This window comes from Pan paniscus, chromosome 4 (assembly GCF_029289425.2).
Source record: "Pan paniscus chromosome 4, NHGRI_mPanPan1-v2.0_pri, whole genome shotgun sequence".
Classification (NCBI taxonomy): domain Eukaryota; kingdom Metazoa; phylum Chordata; class Mammalia; order Primates; family Hominidae; genus Pan; species Pan paniscus.
The window spans coordinates 34651946-34677100 of NC_073253.2; the positions used below are offsets into that span (position 1 = coordinate 34651946).

General features: G+C 41.3%; 2 protein-coding genes across 3 annotated transcripts in view; one reads left to right on the forward strand and one right to left on the reverse strand.

The window, feature by feature from the left end:
- MSH3 (mutS homolog 3) overlaps nucleotides 1-1481 on the reverse strand; it is a 221027-nt gene extending 219546 nt beyond the window's left edge. Inside the window, exon 1 of the mRNA XM_057302266.2 lies at nucleotides 1193-1481. Coding sequence (XP_057158249.1) covers nucleotides 1193-1411 — 219 coding nt within the window. The 5' untranslated portion in view covers nucleotides 1412-1481. The remainder of the gene's footprint in view (nucleotides 1-1192) is intronic.
- Nucleotides 1424-25155, forward strand: part of DHFR (dihydrofolate reductase) — a 28549-nt gene continuing 4817 nt past the window's right edge. The window contains exons 1-5 of one of the 2 annotated variants that reach the window (XM_003822267.5): nucleotides 1424-1734; nucleotides 2100-2149; nucleotides 6668-6773; nucleotides 18151-18277; nucleotides 22204-22319. In XM_003822267.5, coding sequence (XP_003822315.4) covers nucleotides 1424-1734; nucleotides 2100-2149; nucleotides 6668-6773; nucleotides 18151-18277; nucleotides 22204-22319 — 710 coding nt within the window. The remainder of the gene's footprint in view (nucleotides 1735-2099; nucleotides 2150-6667; nucleotides 6774-18150; nucleotides 18278-22203; nucleotides 22320-25155) is intronic. The other variant, XM_008975788.4, reaches the window with a different exon arrangement.

Here is a 25155-nt window from a genome sequence, read left to right on the forward strand (position 1 = left end):
CTGGTCTTGACTCAATGAGCCTTCAGCTTTCTTTAATTATAAAACTTGAATCACCCTACTTACATATGCTAAATAAAATACCTCTAAGAAATAAACAGTTATGTAGCAAAGGCACAGAGGGGAAAAGATAGGTAATAAAAGAACAGTATCATTTTTGACATGTTCATTGCAATTTAAGTGTTTCCTGTTTAAACGGTTTATGTTCATCACTAAAGATGTGACAAGATTATGAACTTTTTCTTGGCAGAAAACTTGCCAAAAGCATACATAAGTCCTTCACCAGCTACCCTTTAAATGGTGGGTACAAAATTTTGGTGAATTCATGAAAATGTAGCTCGTCCTCAAAAAAAACAGAAGAGGAGTAATCATTTTAAGGGAGAAATATATACGAAAGGAACAAGATTTTGAAGCACCCAAGCTGTCACCTACATTAAAACACGGTAGGTGGCTAAAAACCAGTCTTCAATGCCCTTCCACAGCCTCAGTCTGAAAAATACTGTGCAGGTGACCCAAGTGAGGGGTCACCCTTGGGCTTTTCCTGTGGCAGTATCTCTGGTTTAAAAACAAACAAACGTACTTATTGCGTTGAAGGATGGCAACAGGAAGGACTCCATGATTAGTCACATCTATACCATTCTAAGAAACTTTATCCACCCAAATTGTATTTCAGACTTTATAATCTAAACTACAAAAAGTGTTCACTGGGGAACTGCACAATATGACTGCTTTTAACCGTAGTGATTTCAAATATTGAGCCATGCTGTTGCAGTCTTAAAAACTGGAGACCTAAGGGCAGCTTTCTTCTAGTCACCCAATCCAGCACTTTTTTTAAAAATCAGTAAAACTCTTCGACCACCAAGGAAAAAAAAAAAGGATGGAGGTTAAAAGACGCACCCCTTGCCCACAAGCTCCCTCATCAGAATGCGAGTCAGGAGACCTGAGTTCCTGTCTCAGGCCTGCCATTAAAAACCTGCGTAACCTTTGCCTATCTCCTCAAACGGAAGTACTAAAACCTCAGCGCTTCACCCAGTTTGTAGCCCCGGCTGGGCTCTTCCCACCTTCCCCTTCTTCAGCCCGCCCCTTCCTCCTCCAGCCCTATCATCGGGCGGAGGGTCCCCGCCTCCGCCCGCCTTACCCACAAGCCCCGCCCCCCCAGCCCCGATGGCCCTGCCCAGTCCCAGACAGAACCTACTACGTGCGGCGGCAGCTGGGGCGGGAAGGCGGGCGCTGGGGGCGCTGGGGGCGCTGCGGCCGCTGCAGCGCCAGGGTCCACCTGGTCGGCTGCACCTGTGGAGGAGGAGGTGGATTTCAGGCTTCCCGTAGACTGGAAGAATCGGCTCAAAACCGCTTGCCTCGCAGGGACTGAGCTGGAGGCAGCGAGGCCGCCCGACGCAGGCTTCCGGCGAGACATGGCAGGGCAAGGATGGCAGCCCGGCGGCAGGGCCCGGCGAGGAGCGCGAGCCCGCGGCCGCAGTTCCCAGGCGTCTGCGGGCGCGAGCACGCCGCGACCCTGCGTGCGCCGGGGCGGGGGGGCGGGGCCTCGCCTGCACAAATAGGGACGAGGGGGCGGGGCGGCCACAATTTCGCGCCAAACTTGACCGCGCGTTCTGCTGTAACGAGCGGGCTCGGAGGTCCTCCCGCTGCTGTCATGGTTGGTTCGCTAAACTGCATCGTCGCTGTGTCCCAGAACATGGGCATCGGCAAGAACGGGGACCTGCCCTGGCCACCGCTCAGGTATCTGCCGGGCCGGGGCGATGGGACCCAAACGGGCGCAGGCTGCCCACGGTCGGGGTACCTGGGCGGGACGCGCCGGGCCGACTCCTGGCGAGAGGATGGGGCCAGACTTGCGGTCTGCGCTGGCAGGAAGGGTGGGCCCGACTGGATTCCCCTTTTCTGCTGCGCGGGAGGCCCAGTTGCTGATTTCTGCCCGGATTCTGCTGCCTGGTGAGGTCTTTGCCCTGCGGCGCCCTCGCCCAGGGCAAAGTCCCAGCCCTGGAGAAAACACCTCACCCCTGCCCACAGCGCTCCGTTTGTCGGGTGCGTTAGAGGTCGAGCCCAAGGGATAATGTTTTGAGTAACGCTGTTTCTCTAACTTGTAGGAATGAATTCAGATATTTCCAGAGAATGACCACAACCTCTTCAGTAGAAGGTAATATGGGATTAAGTAGGGTCTTGCTTGATGAAGTTTACCAGTGCAAATGTTAGTTAAATGGAAAGTTTTCCGTGTTAATCTGGGACCTTTTCTCTTATTATGGATCTGTATGATCTGTATGCAGTTCCCAAGGTTCATTTACCATTATTAAAAAATTTTTGTCTTAGAAATTTTATGTATGTCAACGCACGAGCAAATTATCAGGCATGGGGCAGAATTGGCAGCTGGGTGGAGGCTTCGGTGGAGGTTAGCACTCCGAAAGGAAAACAGAGTAGGCCTTTGGAACAGCTGCTGGAAGAGATAAGGCCTGAACAAGGGCAGTGGAGAAGAGAGGGTAAAAATTTTTTAAGGTTACATGACCCTGGATTTTGGAGATCTGGAATTTAAAGGTGATGCACCAGGGATGAACGCTCAGATTTTCAGTTTGAAAGCTGGCGTGACATGTAAAGGAGTGGAGAATAATGTACCATTGTAATGATGAGGCGCCTCTAGGACATCTAGGATAATTTCAGGCATGGGGATCTAGGTGAATTGAACTGTTGGAGGGAAGGGAATAACCAAGGAAAAGAATGTGGGGGTTGAGAGATGCCCCGTTTAAAACCTAAGAGACCTGGATATTTATGGTTGTAAGAGGAGGCATGGCAGAGGAAATGGAAACAGTAAGAAAGGAGCAGATGCTGCATCTCTTTAATGGGACAGATACAAGGCATTTGGGTTTGACACTTAGGTCACTGGTAGAGATGATGACAAGAGCCCATAGCTAAAGAATTGATAAAAGCCAGTCTCAAAAATCCCAATATAGTCTGGTAATGTTAATGTTTCTTTGGTTCAGATAGCTGACTCTCAAAGTTATTTTCCTAAGAAATTGAACCAAAAGTGGATGCTATATGTAAAAAGTTTTTATAGAAGTGTTAGTAGGATAGAGACATAATTAAACATGTTTTAAGGTAATTGAGTGGAACATTAAGCACCTATTTTTAAAAGTATGATTTAATATCAATCTACAAAGTACACAAATATAATACAATTGTATCAAACAGTTGTGACAGCACTGATTAGAGGCTGAACATTATTCTAAGTCTTTAATTCCCACAACAACCCTAGAAGCAGGAACTATTGTTATCTCTATTTTATAGATAAAGTAAACCACAAGGGGTTAACACGATTTGTCTTGTGGATGACAAAATGCATTCAACTTGAGCACTTTGACTCAGAATCTTTTTTTTTTTTTTTTTTTAAGAGGGAGTCTTGCTCTGTCGCCCAGCCTGGAGTGCAGTGGCGCCATCTCCGCTCACTGCAAGCTCCGCCTCCTGGGTTCACACCATTCTTCTGCCTCAGCCTCCTGAGTAGCTGGGACTACAGACGCGTGCCACCACACCTGGCTAATTTTTTGTATTTTTGGTAGAGACGGGGTTTCACCGTGTTAGCCAGGATGGTCTCGATCTCCTGACCTCGTGATCTGCCCATCTCGGCCTCCCCAGAATCTTTACTATGTCATACACAATTGCAAATGATTAAAACTAAATATTGGATATAAATCGGATAATGCCAAAGGGAAAAATAGTTAGATTTAGGTAATGAGTGATAAGTATGAATTTTGGTAAGACTTTTAAGTTCAGTTTTTTAAAGGAGATCTCTGCCAAACCCCAAAAACAAAGAGCCCTAACATCAGCCTAACCAGATTTCAAATTTCATCTTTTGGCGGTTTGCATTTGTAACAGTCACCCCTCAACTAACACATCATCCTCCCTCAACTCCCATTCTACTAACCCCATCAATGCAACTCCCTGCCCACCTTACTCAACATATACACCGCTGCTAGCCCCATACCCCGAACCAACCAAACCCCAAAGACACCCCATACGGTTTATGTAGCTTACTTCCTCAAAGCAATACACTGAAAATGTTTCGACAGGCTCATACCACTCCATAAACAAATAGGTTTGGTCCTCGCCTTTCTATTAGCTCTTAGTAAGATTACACATGCAAGCATCCCCGCCCCGGTGAGTCACCCTCTAAATCACCACGATCAAAAGGAACAAGTATCAAGCACGCAGCAATGCAGCTCAAAACGCTTAGCCTAGCCACACCCCCACGGGAGATAGCAGTGATAAACCTTTAGCAATAAACGAAAGTTTAACTAAGCTATACTAACCCTAGGGTTCGTCAATTTCGTGCCAGCCACCGCGGTCACACGATTAAACCAAGTCAATAGAAACCGGCGTAAAGAGTGTTTTAGATCAATTCCCCTCAATAAAGCTAAAATTCACCTGAGTTGTAAAAAACTCCAGTTGATAAAAAATAAACTACGAAAGTGGCTTTAACGCATCTGAACACACAATAGCTAAGACCCAAACTGGGATTAGATACCCCACTATGCTTAGCCCTAAACTTCAACAGTTAAATTAACAAAACTGCTCGCCAGAACACTACGAGCCACAGCTTAAAACTCAAAGGACCTGGCGGTGCTTCATATCCCTCTACAGGAGCCTGTTCTGTAATCGATAAACCCCGATCAACCTCACCACCTCTTGCTCAGCCTATATACCGCCATCTTCAGCAAACCCTGACGAAGGCTGCAAAGTAAGCACAAGTACCCACGTAAAGACGTTAGGTCAAGGTGTAGCCCATGAGTTGGCAAGAAATGGGCTACATTTTCTACTTCAGAAAACTACGATAACCCTTATGAAATTTAAGGGTCGAAGGTGGATTTAGCAGTAAACTAAGAGTAGAGTGCGTAGTTGAACAGGGCCCTGAAGCGCGTACACACCGCCCGTCACCCTCCTCAAGTATACTTCAAAGGACATTTAACTAAAACCCCTGCGCATTTATATAGAGGAGATAAGTCGTAACATGGTAAGTGTACTGGAAAGTGCACTTGGACGAACCAGAGTGTAGCTTAACATAAAGCACCCAACTTACACTTAGGAGATTTCAACTCAACTTGACCACTCTGAGCTAAACCTAGCCCCGAACCCATTCCACCTTACTACCAAACAACCTTAACCAAACCATTTACTCAAATAAAGTATAGGCGATAGAAATTGTAAACCGGCGCAATAGATACAGTACCGCAAGGGAAAGATGAAAAATTATAACCAAGCATAATATAGCAAGGACTAACCCCTGTACCTTCTGCATAATGAATTAACTAGAAATAACTTTGCAAAGAGAACCAAAGCTAAGACCCCCGAAACCAGACGAGCTACCTAAGAATAGCTAAAAGAGCATACCCGTCTATGTAGCAAAATAGTGGGAAGATTCATAGGTAGAGGCGACAAACCTACCGAGTCTGATGATAGCTGGTTGTCCAAGATAGAATCTTAGTTCAACTTTAAATTTACCCACAGAACCCTCCAAATCCTCCTGTAAATTTAACTGTTAGTCCAAAGAGGAACAGCTCTTTGGACACTAGGAAAAAACCTTGTAAAGAGAGTAAAAAATGTAATACCCATAGTAGGCCTAAAAGCAGCCACCAATTAAGAAAGCGTTCAAGCTCAACACCTATCATCCGAAAAATCCCAAACATATGACTGAACTCCTTGCACCCAATTGGACCAATCTATTACCTTATAGAAGAACTAATGTTGGTATAAGTAACATGAAAGCATTCTCCTCCGCATAAGCCTACATCAGACCAAAATATTAAACTGACAATTAACAGCCTAATATCTACAACCAACCAACAAGCCATTATTACCCCCACTGTTAACCCAACACAGGCATGCCCACAAGGAAAGGTTAAAAAAAGTAAAAGGAACTCGGCAAACCTTACCCCGCCTGTTTACCAAAAACATCACCTCTAGCATTATCAGTATTAGAGGCACCGCCTGCCCAGTGACATATGTTTAACGGCCGCGGTACCCTAACCGTGCAAAGGTAGCATAATCACTTGTTCCTTAAATAGGGACTTGTATGAATGGCTCCACGAGGGTTCAGCTGTCTCTTACTTTCAACCAGTGAAATTGACCTGCCCGTGAAGAGACTTTTAAGTTCAGTTTTTTAAAGGAGATCCACTAAATGTCAGGATGTCCATCATATCTATGCACATAGATAAGTCCTCACTTAATGTCATCTGTGAGTTCTTGGAAACTGTGACTTTAAGTGAAACAATGTATAGCAAAACCAATTTTACCATAGGCTACTGGATGTACACAAGAGTTAAGTTCCTAGGGCATATTGCTGGTCACAAAAACATCACCAAACTTCTAAATGAAGGCCAAAAACACTTCTAATAGAAAACACTGAAGTAAATATGAGCTATACATACATTTAAGAAGAATAATGTGCATGTCTTTGGGATGTGGAAGGAAACTGGAATACCTGGAGAAACCCCATGCAGACATGGGAAAAGCATGCAGACTCCACACAGACGGTGGCCCTGGCCAGGAATTGATTATTTTTCTCATCAACGTTAGAAGAAAACGATGTTATTCAAGGACATGTTGTATATAAATACATGAAAATATATGTATATTCCCAAAATATACTTAGGCTTTCTTTGTGATTTTATAGGTAAACAGAATCTGGTGATTATGGGTAAGAAGACCTGGTTCTCCATTCCTGAGAAGAATCGACCTTTAAAGGGTAGAATTAATTTAGTTCTCAGCAGAGAACTCAAGTAAGTACCTTAACATAAATTCACCACAAGAAAATCATGTTTCATAGTGGAGATCAGTATATGATAAAATGAAATTGTATAAAAGGAGCTATTGATGAAGCTGCTTAATATCACAAAGGTGATTATAGAAAATTAATAAGCAGTTATTTATACTACATGACAACTTATTCTACTACCTGAGTAATTGATTTCCTCACCTTGAAAAGTTACATTAAACATTAAATAGCTCACTGTGGTATCAGATTTGCAAGTTATCTTGAACCATCATTCAGTAGGCCCAAATATAAATTATACAGTGTAATCAATAACCTGTAGTTTCACATAAAGTCAAAACAACTATTTTTTGGGACTTGCTAAAATTAAGTGATGATCCCCTTTCTGGACCCAACCCTAAATGCAATAAAATGTGAATTTTAGGATGGGCTGAAATGGATCATAATCTTCTACTCTATTATTCCTAGTTAACCACAATACCCAATAATATTTTGTACTTAACATTCATTACCCAGTGTCTGAAGGTAAAACATTTCAAAGTATTGAAATGGTTCTAGAGATCCTGGAGAGAAGCGGGTATCTCCAGTTAGCCTCTGCTAAGAATTTTCCTGTCCTCCAACCCAGGGTTGGAGTCAGTAGTTCATGAAGCCTGGATATGCCCTGGTGACTGGAGAGTGGGAGGGGTAATCATATTAAGACTGCCCCGGAAGTCAACTCCAATGGCTTGGGAGGTTGAGGGGTGGCCAGAATTGGACCTGTGTTAATCCATTCTCATGTTGCTATAAAGAACTGCCCAAGACTGGGCAATTTGTACAGGAAAGAGGTTTAATTGACTCACAGTTCCTCATGGCTGGGGAGGCCACAGGAAATTTAAAATCATGGTGGAAGGGGAAGCAAACGCATCCTTCTTCACATGGTGGCAGGAAGGAGAAGTGCCGAGCAAAGGGGGAAAGGCCCCTTATAAAACCATCAGATCTCATGAGAACTTAACTATCACGAGAACATCATGGGGGGAACCACCCCCCATAATTCATTTATCTCCACCTGGTATCACCCTTGACATGTGGGGATTATTACAATTCAAGGTGAGATTTTGGCGGAGACACAGCCAAACCATATCAGGATCTAAGGGGAAGGTCTGGGATCTGGCATGTTAATCATTCTTAGTCTAATAATATAATCACCAAAAAGAATGCAGTATCCTAGGGCACTACTTTCTTGGGAACAGTAGTCATAGTATTCTTTTCCCATGTGTATTGGTGAAGATTCAACCAAAGAAGCAGAACCAGTAGTAGATAGATACAGGTATATTAAAGAGTTTTATTGCGAGGAATTGGCTTACACAATTATGGGGGCTGGGTACGTGAGTCCAAAAATCTGTAAAATGGGCCATCAGAAAGGACAAGCTGGAATTCTCCAGCAGGGGCTGAAGTGGTACAGGTGAAATTTCTTCAGGAAAGCCTCAACTCTACTCTTAAAGCCTTTAAACTGATTGAATCAGCCCACTCAGATTAAAGTCTGACCGGGCACAGTGGCTAACCCCTGCAATCCCAGCACTTTGGAAGGCCAAGGCAGGTGGATCACTTGAGCTCAGGAGTTTGAGACCAACCGTGCAACATAATGAAACCCCGTCTCTACAAACAAATTAGCCAGGCGTGGTGGCATGTACCTGTAGTTCCCAGGAGGCAGACGTTGCAGTGAGCCAAGATAGTACCACTGCGCTCCAGCCTAGGCAACAGAGTGAGATCCTGTCTCAAAAAAATTTAAAAAAAAAACTGAATTGTAATCACATCTACAAAATGCCTTCAAAGCAACACCTAGATACAGTATCTGAATAACCAAGGACTATATCCTAGTCAAGTTTAACACTATGGGAAGGAAAGAACTACACAGCTATATAGGCTAAGGGGATTCAGGCTTACATAGATTTTCTCCCAAGTTCTTCCTAGAATGGCATAGGTAAAAACCGAGAAGAAAGTGTATAGAATATTTGCATTGATTGCCTCTGGGCGACGGGGCAGATTTGTTGATATGCATCTTGCTGCCTGCTTCCATCTTCATGCTGTTCTTTCTTCTGGTTGCTAGGATGCTCTGATTATCTCTTTCCTTGGTAGATTTCAAATTCACAGACTATATCGCCATTCCAAGAAACTCTTTAATGATATTTTTGAATACTACTCAAGTTTGTTTATGGCTAGCTTAAGCTCAAACAGAAAGAAATCTCAGTGGGGGAGATGTTCACTTGAGCCAGCATTTCTCCTCGAATATGATGAGTGTAATTTTTTTTTACGATCTTCCTGTGATGCATGTAATTGGGTTTGGTTGCTTCTTGTGTATTTATATATAACATATGTTGGTGTCTTGTGCTTTTTTTTTTAAGGCTGAGAAAATTTAAAGTCTTTGTTATCAAGCATGCCAGGGAAATAGTGATACCAGTTAGTAAAAAATGTTAGAGCTCTTTTTTGTTGTTGTTCTTCCTTCTACTTCCTTACTTGTTGGTCAGTCCCACACATATAGTGAACAGCTGCTGAGTGCCAGGCACTGCAGGGTCCTGAATAAGAGGGCAGAGATTTATACATGGAAATCACTTGCTTATGCCAACTCTAAAGATACTTCATTTTTCACCCCTCTCCCCCAATGTAAGAAGAAACTGAATCCTCAAAGTGATCACAAAATTTTCTACCAAACACTATAGTAATTTAGGGTAAATATTTCCTAAGTAAGGTATTGAGGGAAAATGCTTTTCCAAAGTTGTCTAGACAGTCAAGTTGTGGCTTTAAAAGAACTTGAGGTGAGAAGGGTGGGAATGGCCACTGATGAGTACAGAATTTTTTTTTTTTTGGTGTGATGGAAATGTTCTAAAAGTAGATAGGAGTGATGCTTGCTCAGCTCTGTGAATCTACTAAACGTCACTGAACTATACACTTTAAAAGGGTGAATGTTATGGTGTGTGATTTATATCAATAAAGTGGCTTTTAAAAGTCTTTGGAACCAGCCGGGCACAGTGGCTCACACCTGTAATCCCAGCACTTTGGGAGGCCGAGGTGGGCAGATCACGAGGTCAGGTGTTCAAGACCAGCCTGGCCAACATAGCAAAACCCCGTCTCTACTGAAAATACAAAAATTAGCCAGGCGTGGTGGCAAGCACCTGTAATCCCAGCTACTCGGGAAGCTGAGGCAGGAGAAGCTCTTGAACCAGGAGGCAGAAGTTGCAGTGAGCCAAGACTATACCACTGCACTCCAGCCTGGGCAACAGAGCAAGACTCCGTCTCAAAAAAAAAAAAAAAAACCTCGTTGGAACCAAAAATTAAATAAACAAGTTTTACTGTAATGCTATAGTAGTCTGGACACCATCTTTAGAAAATCCAAAATTGCCTCCATTGTGTAAGATTTAAATAGTCTCCCATCCACGAAAGTTAACTTAATTTCATGTTATAATTTTTTACGATCTCACTATCAGAATCTCCACAGTGATTAAAACTTCTTGAAGGTGCAGTTCTCTCTCCCCCTACCACTCACACACTTGGAGTAGCAAACACTGACCTGGTTTCTGATATCTACTATGGCACCTAATAACTTTGTGACTTTAGGCAGGTTACAAGTAAGCCTTGTTGAACCTCTTTCCTTACCTATTAAATGAGATGAATAATGACAACTTTTTTGGGTGATTTTGAAGACTCACTGAAATTTTGTATGTAAAGTTTCTGGCACACAGAAGGGTATAGATATCAGTTCCTACCCCCACCCCCATAAACTTGCTACTTTATATCTTATAGAACATACACATTAATATAATATTAATGAAATCATGGTGAACAGACTCATGATCTCATTTTCACCTTAACATATTACTTTGTTCTTGTTTCCCTCCATCTTGAGACAAAAATCCACTGCCACCTAAATCAACTCTCTCATCTCCCCTGACTTGATTCTGGATTCCTTTTTTTTCTATCTTCACCTTGCTCTGCTGTCCCAACCTTTTAGTATTATCAAAGGCAAAATAAAAATGTTGCGATGAATCTCTAAATTTAACATTTTGTTTGGGAAGAAAAAATTGCAGTTTAGGGCATACATGCAGACAAGTGACCTTCCATATGTCTGAAGAACAAAGGGAAGGTTAGAGGTTTTATTTAAAAGGAGAAATGTTACTGCTCGTTGAGAAAGTTCATTGGCACTACTAAGTTTTGGGGGAGCTAGCAAACTCTGACTGGCGAGCAGTGAGTGGTGGGCAAAATCAGTTCTAGAGTTGCAGCAAGTTGTCTCAGAAGCTATAGATAAAACTGGTTTCAGGTTACAACAAGCAGTTCCAGCAGTCAGGCTCATAGAGAATTACATTCTTGGAGCAATGTTTTATACCCTGAGTGCTTTTTTCCCCTGGCCCCTCAACTCTGATTTAGTTGGGTATGACAAGAGTGACCCACTGTCACCCAGGCCAGAGGGCAGTGGTGTGATCGCGGCTCACTGCAGCCTCCACCTCCCTGGCTCAAGCAATTCTCCTGCCTCAGCCTCCCAAGTAGCTGGGATAACAGGCATGTGCCACCATGCCCAGCTAATTTTTGTGTTTTTTAGTAGAAATGGGGTTTCTCCATGTTGGCCAGGCTGGTCTCGAACTCCTGACCTCAGGTGATCTGCCCACCTCAGCCTCCCAAAGTGCTGGGATTACAGGCGTGAGCCACCGCGTTCGGCCTACCCTGTTTTAAACCTCACCATAGTTTACTTTTCTTCTACCCTCAACTTTCTCAGAGCTTTCTTGTATTAAATAACTTTAGTATGATTAAAATAAAATTCTATACTACACTTCGGTTGTAGTCTGTCATGCCTGTGCCTTTGCACATGTTTTTATCTCCTTTGACACTCAGTTAAGGAATCATGCCCTGAGGAGTATTCTCCCTCATCACCCCGGCCCTGCGTTCCTGTATAGCGTCCTCTGCATGTCTTCGTTGTATGTCCTTTCATACATTATAGTCACTGCTGAGATATTTCTGACTGCTATCACAATCTCTTTGAGTTCAGGGACTGCATATTTTATCTCTATCCCCAGAATCTAGCATAACCCCTAGCAAAGTAGGGATTCAAAAATCACAGAATGAATAGTACATAGGTGATTTATAAAAATAGAACCATCCCACATAGTACCACTTTGTAACCCACCTCTTTTTCCCTCAATATATTAGAAAATAAAGTCCTGTAAATATTTTTAGTGGCTGCATAGTATTCCATTATGAGGCTGGATCATACCCAATTTTTAATATAAGCATACCTCAGAGACACTGCAGGTTCAGTTCCAGACCACTGCAATAAATAAAGCATATCACAATATAGGTAGTCACATAAATTTTTTCTCAGTGCATATAAAAGTTATATTTACACTATACTGATAGTCTAATAGATGTGCAATAGTATATCTTTAAAAAATGTATGTACCTTAGTTAAAATATGACTGGAAAATGCTAACAATCATCCGAGCCTTCAGTGGGTCATAATCTTCTCACTATGGAGTGTCTTGCCTTGATATTGATGGTTGCTGACTGATAAAGGTGATGATTGCTGAAGGCTGGGGTGGCTGTGGCAATTTCTTAAAACAAGAATGAAGTTTGCCACATTGATAGACTCTTCCTTTGAAGAAAGATTTTTCTGGAGCATGTGATGCTATTTTATGGGATTTTACCCACAACAGAATTTCTTTCAAAATGGGAATCAATCCTCTCAAACCTTGCTGTTGCTTTATTAACTTAGTTTGCATAGTATTCTAAATCTTTTTGTGGTCAACAATGTTCACAGCATCTTCACTGGGAGTAGATTTCATCTCAAGAAGCCAGTTTCTTTGCTCATCCATAAGAAGTAATTCCTTATCCATTGACATTTTATCATGAGATTCCAGCAATTCCATCCCATCTTCAGGCCCCACCTTTTTTTTTTTTTTGAGATGGAGTCTTGCCTGTGGCCCAGGCTGGAGTGCAGTGGCCCGATCTCAGCTCACTGCAAGCTCCGCCTCCCGGGTTCACACCGTTCTCCTGCCTCAGCCTCCCTAGTAGCTGGGACTACAGGTGCCCGCCACCACGCCTGCTAGTTTTCTGTATTTTTTAGTAGAGACAGGGTTTCACTGTGTTAGCCAGGATGATCTCCATCTCCTGACCTCGTGATCCGTCCACCTCGGCCTCCCAAAGTGCTGGGATTACAGGCATTAGCCACCACACCCAGCCCAGGTTCCACTTCTAATTCTAGTTCTCTTGCCATTTCCACCACATCTGCAGTTATTTCCACCCCCGAATTCTTAAACCCCTCAAAGCCATCATGAGGGTTGGAATCAACTAACTCCAAACTTCTGTTAATGTTGATATTTTGATCTCCTATGAATCATGAATGTTGTTAATGCCATCTAGAATAGTGAATCCTTTTTAGAAGGTTTTCCATTTACTTTACCCAGATCCATCAGAGGCTATTGCAGCTACGGCCTTACAAAATGTATTTCTTAAATAATAAGACTTGAAAGTCAAAATTACTCCTTGATCCATGGGCTACAGAATGAGCAGGAATATTTTGAAAGGAATCTTCCTTCCTGAGAAGTAGGTCTCAACAGGAGGCTTTAAATATTTAGTGAACCATGCTATAAACAGACGTGCTGTCATCCAAACTTCGTTGTTCCATTTCTAATACACAGGCAGAGTATATTTAGCATAATTCTTAAAGGCCCTGGGATTTTCAGAATGGTAAATGAGCATTGGCTTCCACTGAAAGTCATCAGCTTGCATTAGCTCCTAACAAGAGAATCAGCCTGTTCTTTGAAACTAGGCATTGACTTCTCCTTTATAGCTATGAAGTCCTAGATGGCATCTTCCTTGAATAGCAGGCTATTTTGTCTCCATTGAAAATCTGTTCTTAGTGTAGCCACCTTCATCAATGATCTTAGCCAGATCTTCTGGATAAACTTGCTGCAGCTTCTACATTAGCACTTGCTGCTTCACCTTGCACTTTTTTCTTATGGAGACAGCTTTTTCCTTAAACGTCATGAACCAAACCCTTGCTAGTTTCAAACTTTTCTTCTATAGCTTTCTCACCTCTCTCAGCCTTTACAGAATTAAAGAGGGTTAAAGCCTTGTTCTAGATTGGGCTTTCGCATAAGGTACTGTGGCTGGTTTGATCTATCCAGACCACTCAGCTTTCTCTACATCAGCAATAAGGCTGTTTGCTTTTTTGTTTTTGTTTTTGTTTGAGACAGAGTCTCGCTCTTTCGCCCAGGCTGGAGAGTGCAGTGGCGTGATCTCAGCTCACTGCAAGCTCCACCTCCTGGGTTCACGCCATTTTCCTGCCTCAGCCCCCCAAGTAGCTGGGACTACAGGCACCTGCCACCATGCCTAGCCAGGCATACACTTTTTTGTATTTTTAGTAGAGACGGGGTTTCACTGTGTTAGCCAGGATGGTCTCGATCTCCTGACCTCGTGATCCGCCCACCTCGGCCTCCCAAAGTGCTGGGATTACGGGCGTGACCCACCGCGCCTGGCCAGGCTGTTTGCTTTCTTACCATTCACATTTTCACTGGAATAGCACTTCCAATTTCCTTCAAGAGCTTTTCTTTTGTATTTACAACTTGGCTGTTAGATGCAAGAGGCATGGCTTTTGGCCTGTCTTGGCTTTGATGTGCCTCCTTCACTAAGCATAATCATTTCTAGCTTTTGATTTTACATGAGAAATATGCGACTCTTCCTTTCACTTGTACGCTTAGAGGCCATTGTAGGGTTATTAATTGGCCTCATTTCAATATTGTTGTGTCTCAGGGAATTGGGAGGCCAGAAGAGGGGGAGAGAAACAGGAATAGCCAGTTAGTGGAGCTGTCAGAACACATAACATGTATCGATTCACCATCTTAAAAGGGCATGATTTATGGCACCCCATAACAGTTACTTGCAACAGTAACAGCAAGATCCCCAAAACGTATTTTAATAATGAAAAAGCCTGAAATATTGTGGAAATTACCAAAAGGTAACAGAGATACAAAGTGAACACATGCTGTTGGAAAAGCTTCACCAATAGACCTGCTCAGTGCAGGGTTGGCACAAACCTTCAATTTGTAAAAAAGAAAAACACCTTAATATCTGTGAAGCACAGTAAAATGAGGTATGGCTTAGTAGGGAACCCCATTTTTAAAGGCTCAGTATGAAGGGTCTTAAATTGAGGATGTATTTTTGCGTTCTGGTTAAGACACTATTCCATTTCAGGGTTTTTTGTTTTTAAGTGGTTTCCCAACACTCCTCGGGGAAATTGAGCAAGAATTCCATCGGCAGTCCTCACATCAGGAACAGTGAAAAAGGATAATGTTTATATGGCACCCGAGATAATCAGATAAGGCCAGAAGACAAGAGTCAGAGGGTTCTGCCTAATCTAAGCCCCACCATTCTGATGTTTAAGGGCCCCTGAATCGGAGGACCCTGTAGCCCACAGGCACCAACTGAGTCTTTTGTCCATGTAACAAATTGCAGCTCAAGGTTCAAAGTCAAATCTGCTGGAGTTCAACTCGGAGGTCCATCATTTCCCGGCTGTGTGACCAGTAGTTTCTTAACCATTCAGCGTCAATTTCCTCATCTATAAAAAGGAATGATAGTACCACGTACAATTGCCAGTTAAATGCAGTGTGTACATTATCTCATTTAGTCTTCATGCAAACCTTCAAGACTCAATCACAAAGAAATGTCCACACATTTCTTAACAAAGAATACATATGCTACTACATACCAACTCTCCTTTGTCAGGGAATCCAATCTAGATTGGTTTAAAATAATTATAGGAAAGAAATTCAGCAGTGAAATATGTGACTATATTGGATGCTTGCTATTTGTCATTTACTGTATTTCTAGCGCTTGTGCCATGTAAGGGCTGATGAACTCAAACAGTAGCTCAGCTTTTTGCATGTTCTTTTTTACCCACCTAGAGGTCCAGTGTTTCCTGTGATACTTACCTCTAAACTGCTAAATAGCCACATTTTACGGAAGCATATTCTTCATACCTTTGCACTAACTTAAATCTCTAACTTTGCGCTATATTTAATTTGGGTTTTTTTGGGGGAAGGGGGGAGTGGAGTTGGTTTTTTTTGAGACAGAGTCTCGCTGTCTCGCCCAGGCTGGAGTGCAGTGGCACAATCTCGGCTCACTGCAAACTCTGTCTCCTGGATTCAAGCAATTCTCCTGTCTGAGCCTCCCAAGTACCTGAGATTACAGGCACATGCCACCATGCCCAGCTAATTTTTCTATTTTTAATAGAGACGGGGTTTCACTTTGTTGGCCAGGCTGGTCTGGAACTCCTGACCTCCCGTGATCCGCCCATCTCAGCTTCCCAAAGTGCTGGGATTACAGGCGTGAGCCACCACGCCTGGCTAATCTGTTCTTCACTTTCTTTTCCATACTCACTACAAAAAAGGGCAAGGAAGTCTTCACAGCTGCACTTACTAACACTGTCACGGCTCTGTTTTGGCCATCATCTGTTTATTAACTAAACTCTCTTCTCTCCCAACTCCAAATCTTTGTTTCTTCTAGATTGAGTTCTCTCCCTGAAGAGCCTAATCCAACCTGGTCCCTGCAACTGCCCTGATACCTTAGGAGATACCTGGGCTTATTTAACTTCTCCCTGGCCACCATGTCTTTTTCCAGCCTGAGTCAAAGTATATTCTTTGCTCTAACCTAATTCTTTTAAGAATGACAGAGTAAAATAAGTAAAATTTATATGAGGAGGGAGAGGGAGGAGGCAATCAAGAGAATGAAGAGTCCCTATTCTTGATTAATCTTTATTATAACTATGAGTTCAAGGGCAATTATATAATCTTGTTAAAGCACCAGGCTAAAAACTTGACATGGAATTGTAATTTCTGTTGTGTATCTAATTACTATGAAAGCCTAGTTCTACCTGTTTCATCATTTATAAAGGGAATTGCAACCCCCACCACGACCAACAAAGTAGTTTCAGAGATTGGGAGGGACTAAGCTAGTCAATGTAAACCAAGCTTGTCCAGCCCGCGGCCCGCAGGCCTCAGTGTGGCCCAGGATGGCTTTGAATGCTGCCCAACACAAATTAGTAAATTTTCTTAAAACATTATGCACAGATCTTTTTTTTTTTTTTTTTAAAGCTCATGAGCTATTGTTAATGTTTGTGTATTGTATGTGTGGCCCAAGACAATTCTTCCAGTGTGGCCAAGTGAAGCCAAAGTATTGGACCACCCCTGAGTAAACACTGAAATTAATTAACTTCTTCCCTTTTGGATTTTAATTACATAAGTAATAATAAGCTCATTTTTTAATACTTCACCCATTCCTGTATTGTTTGAAACATAAATCCTTTCCCCATTCCCAAAGGTAACAACATATTAACAGTCTGAATGTCATTCCAAGCTTTTCTGCAGTCATTCAAACATATCACTCTTTTTCTAATATTAGGAAAATCTTCACACATACAGAAAGAACATTACAGTAAACTCACCACCTAGATCTACCATTAACATTTTACTCTACTAGTTTCATCACATTTCATCCATCAATTGGTCTTGTTCATTTTTGCATTTCATAATAAACTGCAGACATTAGTATATTTCCACCTAAATACTTCATCATTCATACCATTAATGATTCAGTCTTGGCCGGGTGCAGTGGCTCACACCTGTAATCCCAGAACTCTGGGAGGCCAAGGCAGGCAGATCAGCAGGTTAGGAGATTGAGACCATCATGGCTAACACGGTGAAACCCCGTCTCTACTAAAAATACAAAAAATTAGCCGGGCGTGGTGGCAGGCACCTGTAGTCCCAGCTACTCGGGAAGCTAAGGCAGGAGAATGGCATGAACCTGGGAGGCGGAGCTTGCAGTGAGCTGAGATCGCGCCACTGCACTCCAGCCTGGGCTACAGAGCAAGACTCTGTCTCATTCTTAAATAAATAAATAAGTAAAATGATTCAGTCTTTCTTTACAGTTTTTTTTCTGAAGTAAATATTACATGAGACACAAGTCTTAAATGTACATTTGCTAAGTTTTGATAAATGTATACACCTGTGTAACCCCAGCCCTATCAAAGATATAGAATATTACCTATCACCCCCAGAAAGTTCTCTCCTGCCCTGTCCAAGTTAATCTTTATCCCACCCCTCCAGAAATAACTACTATTCTGATGTTTTTCCACCAGAGATATCACAAGATATCACATGTTTTTATGATTCATTGTGAACCACAGATGTACAAATGTAGGTTAAATTATTGGTCAGAGGCCATACTGATGTTAAGTGCTTTTTGTTGAAAGGATTCATATTTATGATGATTTTAGTTCTATAGTCACTGCTTCTTAGTCAGATTATTTGACTAGTATGGATGGATTTTACAAACATTTTGTGGAATTCTTTTTTTAACCTTAGGGAACCTCCACAAGGAGCTCATTTTCTTTCCAGAAGTCTAGATGATGCCTTAAAACTTACTGAACAACCAGAATTAGCAAGTAAAGTAGACATGGTCTGGATAGTTGGTGGCAGTTCTGTTTATAAGGTAAGTGTAGTTGTTGGTAAATAAAAACAAATGTTCTATTCTACTTTCTTTCAGCTTCCTTGCCATTTAAAGGAAGTGGAAGAAACAGGTATAACTCATTGTCTGAACCTTTAAAAAATTAAGCCATGAGTATAGGAAGCAGCACATTATCTGTACTGTAAATTATTTGTTGTTAGTTCAAATTATTTGTTGTTTGATACTATACAAACTAAACAAATGCAAAAATAAATATTTTAGTCTGTATCAGCCTTTTTTATTTATTCATTTATTTTTGAGACAGGGTCTTGCTTTGTCACCCAGGCTAGCGTGCAGTGGCACTGTCTCACTGTAGCCTCGAGCTCCAAGGCCCAAGCAATCCTCCCACCTTTCCTCCCAAGTAGCTGGGATTATAGGCACACACCATCGTGCCCGGCTAATTTTTGTATATTTTGTAGAGTCAGGATTTTGCCATGTTGCCCAGGCCAGTCTCGAACTCCTGGGTTCAGGCAATTGACCTCCCAATGTGCTGGGATTACAGGCGTGAACCACCACACCCAGCCTATTTATCTTTTTAATTGGCAAATAATTGCATATATATATATATATATATATATATATATATATATATATATATAATGTACAACATGTTGTTTTGAAATGTGTATACATTGTAGAATGGCTAAATGGAGCTAATTAACATGTGTTACCCACTTATTTTATGTGGTAAGAACACTTAAAGTCTACTCTCTTAGCAATTTTCAAGAATACATTTGTTACTAACTAAAATAATAGATGTTGTACAATAGATCTCTTGAACTTACTCCTCCTATGTAACTGAAATTTTGTATCCTGTGACCAACATCTCCCCAATACCAGTCTACTTTCAAATCAAAGAATAATTGATGTTTCCAATTTAAAATCCATTCCAAATCTTTTCCTGAGAATTGTACTTGCATTGCACTGGTTTCTACTCCCTGAATGTACCCTAGATACACTGAGTTATGCCTTTGTCTTTCAGGATGAATATATCTCTTACTGAGAAAGGGTTGGGGCTCTCAGTTGATATACACTAACTAGATGTATATGAATTTATTACAAGCAGAAAACTTCTTCAACCAATTTTTTTTTGTTTTGTTTTTGTTTTTTTGAGACGGAGTCTCACTCTGTCAAGACTCGGTCGCCCAGGCTGGAGTGCAGTGACACGATCTTCGGCTCACTGCAAGCTCCACCTGCCGGATTGACGCCATTCTCCTGCCTCAGCCTCCTGAGTAGCTGGGACTACAGGCGCATGCCACCACACCTGGCTAATTTTTTTGTATTTTTAGTAGAGACGGGGTTTCACTGTGTTAGCCAGGATGGTCTCAATCTCCTGACCTGCTGATCCACGCACCTCAGCCTCCCAAAGTGTTGGGATTACAGGCGTGACCCACTGCGCCCGGCCAATATACCTCTTTTTTAATACCAAATGACTTCCAGCTTTAAAATTTTTGAGGATAACAAATAGAATTCTTTGCCTTTTAAAACACCAATGAAAAATTAACATTTATGAGGAGGAAGAAAAATCTAGTTTCTGCCATGTGGGTGGTCTTGTGGTAAGATATATACAGTGAAATTATTTTAGAAAGAAGAGGTAGGCCGATGCCTGTAATCCCAGCACTTTGGGAGGCCAAGGCGGGTGGATTGCTTGAGGTCAGGATCTAAAAACCAGCTTGGCCAAGATGGTGAAACTCCATCTCTCCTAAAAATACAAAAATTAGTTGTGTGTGGGCGCGGGCCCCTGTAGTCCCAGCTACTTGGGAGGCTGAGGTGGGAAAATCACTTGAACGTGGGGGGCAGAGGTTGCAGTAAGCTGAGATCATGCCACTGCACTCCAGCCTGGGTAACAGAGTGAGACTCTGTCTCAAAAAAAAAAAAAAAAAAAAAAAAAAAACTCTCAGTTTCTTGGGCTCCTGTTTCTAGAACCTCTTATTTTCCCCATTTGTAATAGAAGAAAAGGGACATTTTTTCTTGATATTTTTATCCAAGTATGAATTTCTTCTAAGAAAACAAGTTATTTATTTTGTTCAGTGCCTACCACACTTTGAATGATTCATTACCATAGTCACTTGAAAATGTATTCTTTAAGCAATATAAGTACGTAAATGCCTTTATATAATATGATAAATCTACATATAGATAAATAGGAAGTAGAACCTTCGAATGGTATTTTTACACCTGCCTCACATCACAACAGCTTGTAGATATCATATTCAGGCTTATCTTCCTATGGGCCAGATCGGACCTCCCAGCCTATTTTTGTAAAGAAAGTTTCAGTGGAACACAGCCCCACCCATTCATTCAGTTCTGTCTGTGGCCTGCAAAGGTAGGAAACCCTATGGCCCTCAGAGCCTAAAATATTTACCATCACTCCCTTTACAGAAGGTTTGCCTTGTATAATCAACTTTTTTTTTTTTTTTTTGAGACGGAGTTTCGCAATTTTTGCCCAGGCTGGAGTGCAATGGCGCAGTCTTGGCTCACCGCAACCTCCGCCTCCCGGGTTCAAGTGATTCTCCTGCCTCAGCCTCCCAAGTAGCTGGGATTACAGGCATGCGCCACCACGCCCAGCTAATTTTGTATTTTTAGTAGAGACGGAGTTTCTCCATGTTGGTCGGGCTGGTCTCAAACTCCTGACTTCAGGTGATCCACCTGCCTCGGCCTCCCAAAGTGCTGGGATTATAGGCATGAGCCATTGCACCCGGCTTATAATCAACTTTAATGTAGAACTTCACCACCACAGTCAATCTAATAATCCAGACAGCTCCTAAGTGACTAAGGGGCAGGTAACATAGACAGCATGTGCAGGACAAAGGGATAATTCACGCCCTAGGCAGGACAGAGCAGAATGGCTCAAGATTTCTTCACACTACTTAGAACAGCATGTCATTTAAATCTTATGAACTATTTCTGGAATTTTCCAGTTAATATTTTCAGACCACAGCTGACCACAGATAACAAACTGGAAAGTGAAACTGCAGATAAGGGGGGAGTCTGCATTCCACTTTTTAAATTTTTGGTACAGTAAGAATTAGTAGAGCATCTATTTGGTTGTAGCAAAGATAATAAATGATTTAATATAAAATGATATCTTGAAAATAAAAAGTGAAATTTGTTCTGTACCCTTATTTGGAATTTTAAAAATAAACACTTGGATTTGTTGTGTGTGTGTGTGTGTGTGTGTGTGTGTGTGTGTGTGTGTATGTATTTTTCTTTTCTATAAACTATCTGAGATCAAGAATTACTGCTTTCTTAGAATTGCAATTAAGACATACTTTTTATGAATGAAAATTTTAATACACTCATTCTAGGGCAACTTTTTCTGTAGAAATTATCAACCATATTTTAGGCAGTAGTTAGAAAAGTCATGTACAATATAAAGCCAAATGTTAATACAATTGTTAGCACCAAGAAGCAGAAAAATTATCTACTAGCATTGTAATTATCTTCTGAGAATTGGAAGCATTACGAAATTTTATGTATATGTATTAAGTATGCTCTTGGGGTTTTCCGTAGTCAAGGTCTCATTAAATTGTACTATCATATTCATACATGTTTATGGAAATTTTTCTATGGAGAGCAACTAGATAATTTGGGGCTCTTAACTCTAAACAGCCAAAGGGAAAACAATAAAAGAGAATGCTTAAATTAAAAAGTTCTTGTAAGCAAACTGGAGGCCAGACTATATTTAAACTCAGTCTCTCATAATTATTGATAATGGTTAGTGTCATTCTGAATATAACTAAGGCATACTTTGCAGCACCCCAGATGAAAGAATAGTATATTTCAATAATATGGTTTGGCAGCACCAAGCATATTTTTAATACCTAGTATAAACTTAACTAAACATAAATCTTAGAGTTTCTTTGTCTTTTGACACACATTAAGAAAACTGATGTTGTTTCATTTCAAAGGAAGCCATGAATCACCCAGGCCATCTTAAACTATTTGTGACAAGGATCATGCAAGACTTTGAAAGTGACACGTTTTTTCCAGAAATTGATTTGGAGAAATATAAACTTCTGCCAGAGTAAGTATAAGGTTATTAATTAGTCTGAAGCACTTTGGATTTCCTGCTTAAGACTATAGAAAATAACATGTCTTTTCAGACTACAAATTGGGTTCACTGTGTACTGCTAGGATGATGGGTGCACCAAAATCTCACAGATCACTACTAAAGAACTTACTCATGTAACCAAATACAACCTGTTCCCCAAAAACCTATGGAAATAATAAATTAAAAAAAAAAAAAAAAAGCTTGGCACAGTGACTCATGCCTGTAATCCCAGCACTTTGGGAGGTCGAGGGGGGTGCAGATCACCTGAGGTCAGGAGTTCAAGACCAGCCTGGCCAACATGGTGAAACCCCATCTCTACTAAAAATACAACAAATTAGCTGGGCGTGGTGGTGCATGCCTGTAATCCCAGCTACTTTGGAGGCTCAGGCAGGAGAACTGCTTGTTCCTGGGAGGCAGAGGTCGTAGTAAGCCAAGATCACGCCATTGCACTCCAGCCTGGGCGACAGAGCAAGACCGTCTCAAAAACAAACAAACAAAAATATTAAGTATTTTAACCCCTGAGCATGTGATGTCTTTCCCCTTGTTTAGGTCCTATTTCGTTCAGCGATGTTTTATACCTTTCAGTGTTAATTTCATTCTTATGTATTCTATTCCTTTTGATACTATTGTAAATGGTATTTTCTTTAGTTTCAGACTGTTTATTGCTAGTTACAGAAATGCAAATGATTTTTGTTTATTGATCTTGTATCTTGCAACCTTGCTGAACTCATTTAGTAATTCTGTCAATAGATTCCTTAGGATTTTCTCTATACAGTATAATGTCATCTGCAAATATAGGTTTACTTCTTCCTTTTTAATCTGGATTTTTTCTTTGCCTAATTGCCGTGGCTAGACCTGCCAGTACAGTGTAGACTAAAAGATAGCAAGAGCAGACTTACTTATCTTGCTCCTAATCTTAGAGGGGAAGCTTTTCTCTCTCATCAAGTGCGATTTAAGCTGTGAGTGCCTTTATCACATTGAGGAAGATCCCTTCTGTTTCCAGTTTATTTAGTATTTTTTATCATGAGAGTATTATATATTTTGTGACATGCTTTTTCTGAGTCTATTGAGATGATCATATGGTTTTTGTCTTTTATACTAATATTTTAATGTACTATTAATATGGTATATCACATTGATTTTCATGTTAAACTAATGTTTCTGGGATAAATTCTACTTGGTAATGGTATATAATCCTTTTTATATGTTACTGGGCTTAGGTTGCTAGTATTTTGTTGAAGATTTTTGCATTATATTCAGAAAGGATGATTTATAGTTTTTTTTTGTTTTAATGCCTTCCCCTGGTTTTGTTATCAGGATAAAAGTGACCTCATAGAGTGAGTTAGGAGATGTTCTCTTCCCTTCTGTTTTTTTGAAAGAGTTCGTGACAGATTGTTAGTACTTCTTAAATGTCTTAGAAAATTTTAATAGTGAATCGATTGAGATAGGAATACGGAAATTTCTCCAAAGTGGAGATTCTAAACAAGGCTATGGGAGAAAGCAAAAAACTCCTCCATTGCAACATTTGATGGTCATTTGTACTTTCAGGCATGTACTAACATAACATCATAACAGCCTCTTTAATGGAATGGAGGGAATTCTCTAACGGGAGACCTAGAGTAAGTCAGTCCTTCATTCTATGGAGAAAAAGGAAACCTGTGAAGATAAAGTGAATATACTTTGTCCCTGGAAAACTAACATTGCTCAGTTCTGGAGCGGCTTTCTCTCCAGATCTCTGTGCACTGGGGAACTTAGATTTGCTTTCTACTGTCCAAATATAAACTTTGGTCATTCTCCACCTCCCCTATCCCTTTCCCCACAGCTACTCACTTAGTTTAAGTCCCGTTGTCTCTATCAGTTAACCTCTTGTGGTTATATAGGTTTCTGTTCAAACATAAAGTCTTTTATTAACACCATTCTTCCTGATTTAAAAAATAAACAGACTAATATAGTGAAATACAGATGAAAGAGAGAACTTGTGAGGCAAGAAGAGAATAAAATTAGAATGTGGAAGGAGCCACAAGTGATGGGAGCCAGAGCAGACGGTCATATTAATAAAGTAAGGTGGTTTTACTTTGTGTCTGCCGTCATCTCTGTAGGTCATTGTGCAGTCGATTTTTCAACAGCACTGTGCCAGCCTATCCTCTAGGGCTCTGCTCTCATTCATCTTGCCTGGAAGAAATCTTTCTCAGACTATTTCACACTAGACCCCAACCAAACCAGCAGGCCCAGATATTTTATATTGGCAGTTTTCTACTTAATGAGCCCCAAACAGGCTTTTACTTCTAGTTAACAATCTTCTGTGTGACCACATAGTCAAAGAGAAGACAGATTAAAAGAGGCCTGTGGAGGCCGTAGTTGGCTCCAGAGCTGGGACAGATGCCCCTTATCAGTGGACACCTTGAAGTAGGTTTTGGATGGGCTGATGTTTCTTCTTCTGACCCTAAAACTTCCTGTCAGGATGCTGGCATACTCGTCCACATGACTCGGATATCCCTTTGCTCCTGAGCCTGTGCTTCCTGTAGAGTCTTGATTTTAATTATATTTTGGTTTTTTGGTATATTTTTTGTTTTTGAGATGGAGTCTTGCTCCGTTGCCCAGGCTGGAATGCAGTGGCATGATCTTGGCTCATTGCAACCTCCACCTCCCAGGTTCAGCGATTCTCCTGCCTCAGCCTCCCAAGTAGCTGGGATTACAGGCACGTGCCACCATGCCCAGCTAATTTTTGTATTTTTAGTAGAGACAGGGTTTCACCATGTTGGCCAGGCTTGTCTCGAACTCCTGACCTCAGATGATCTGCCCGCCTTGG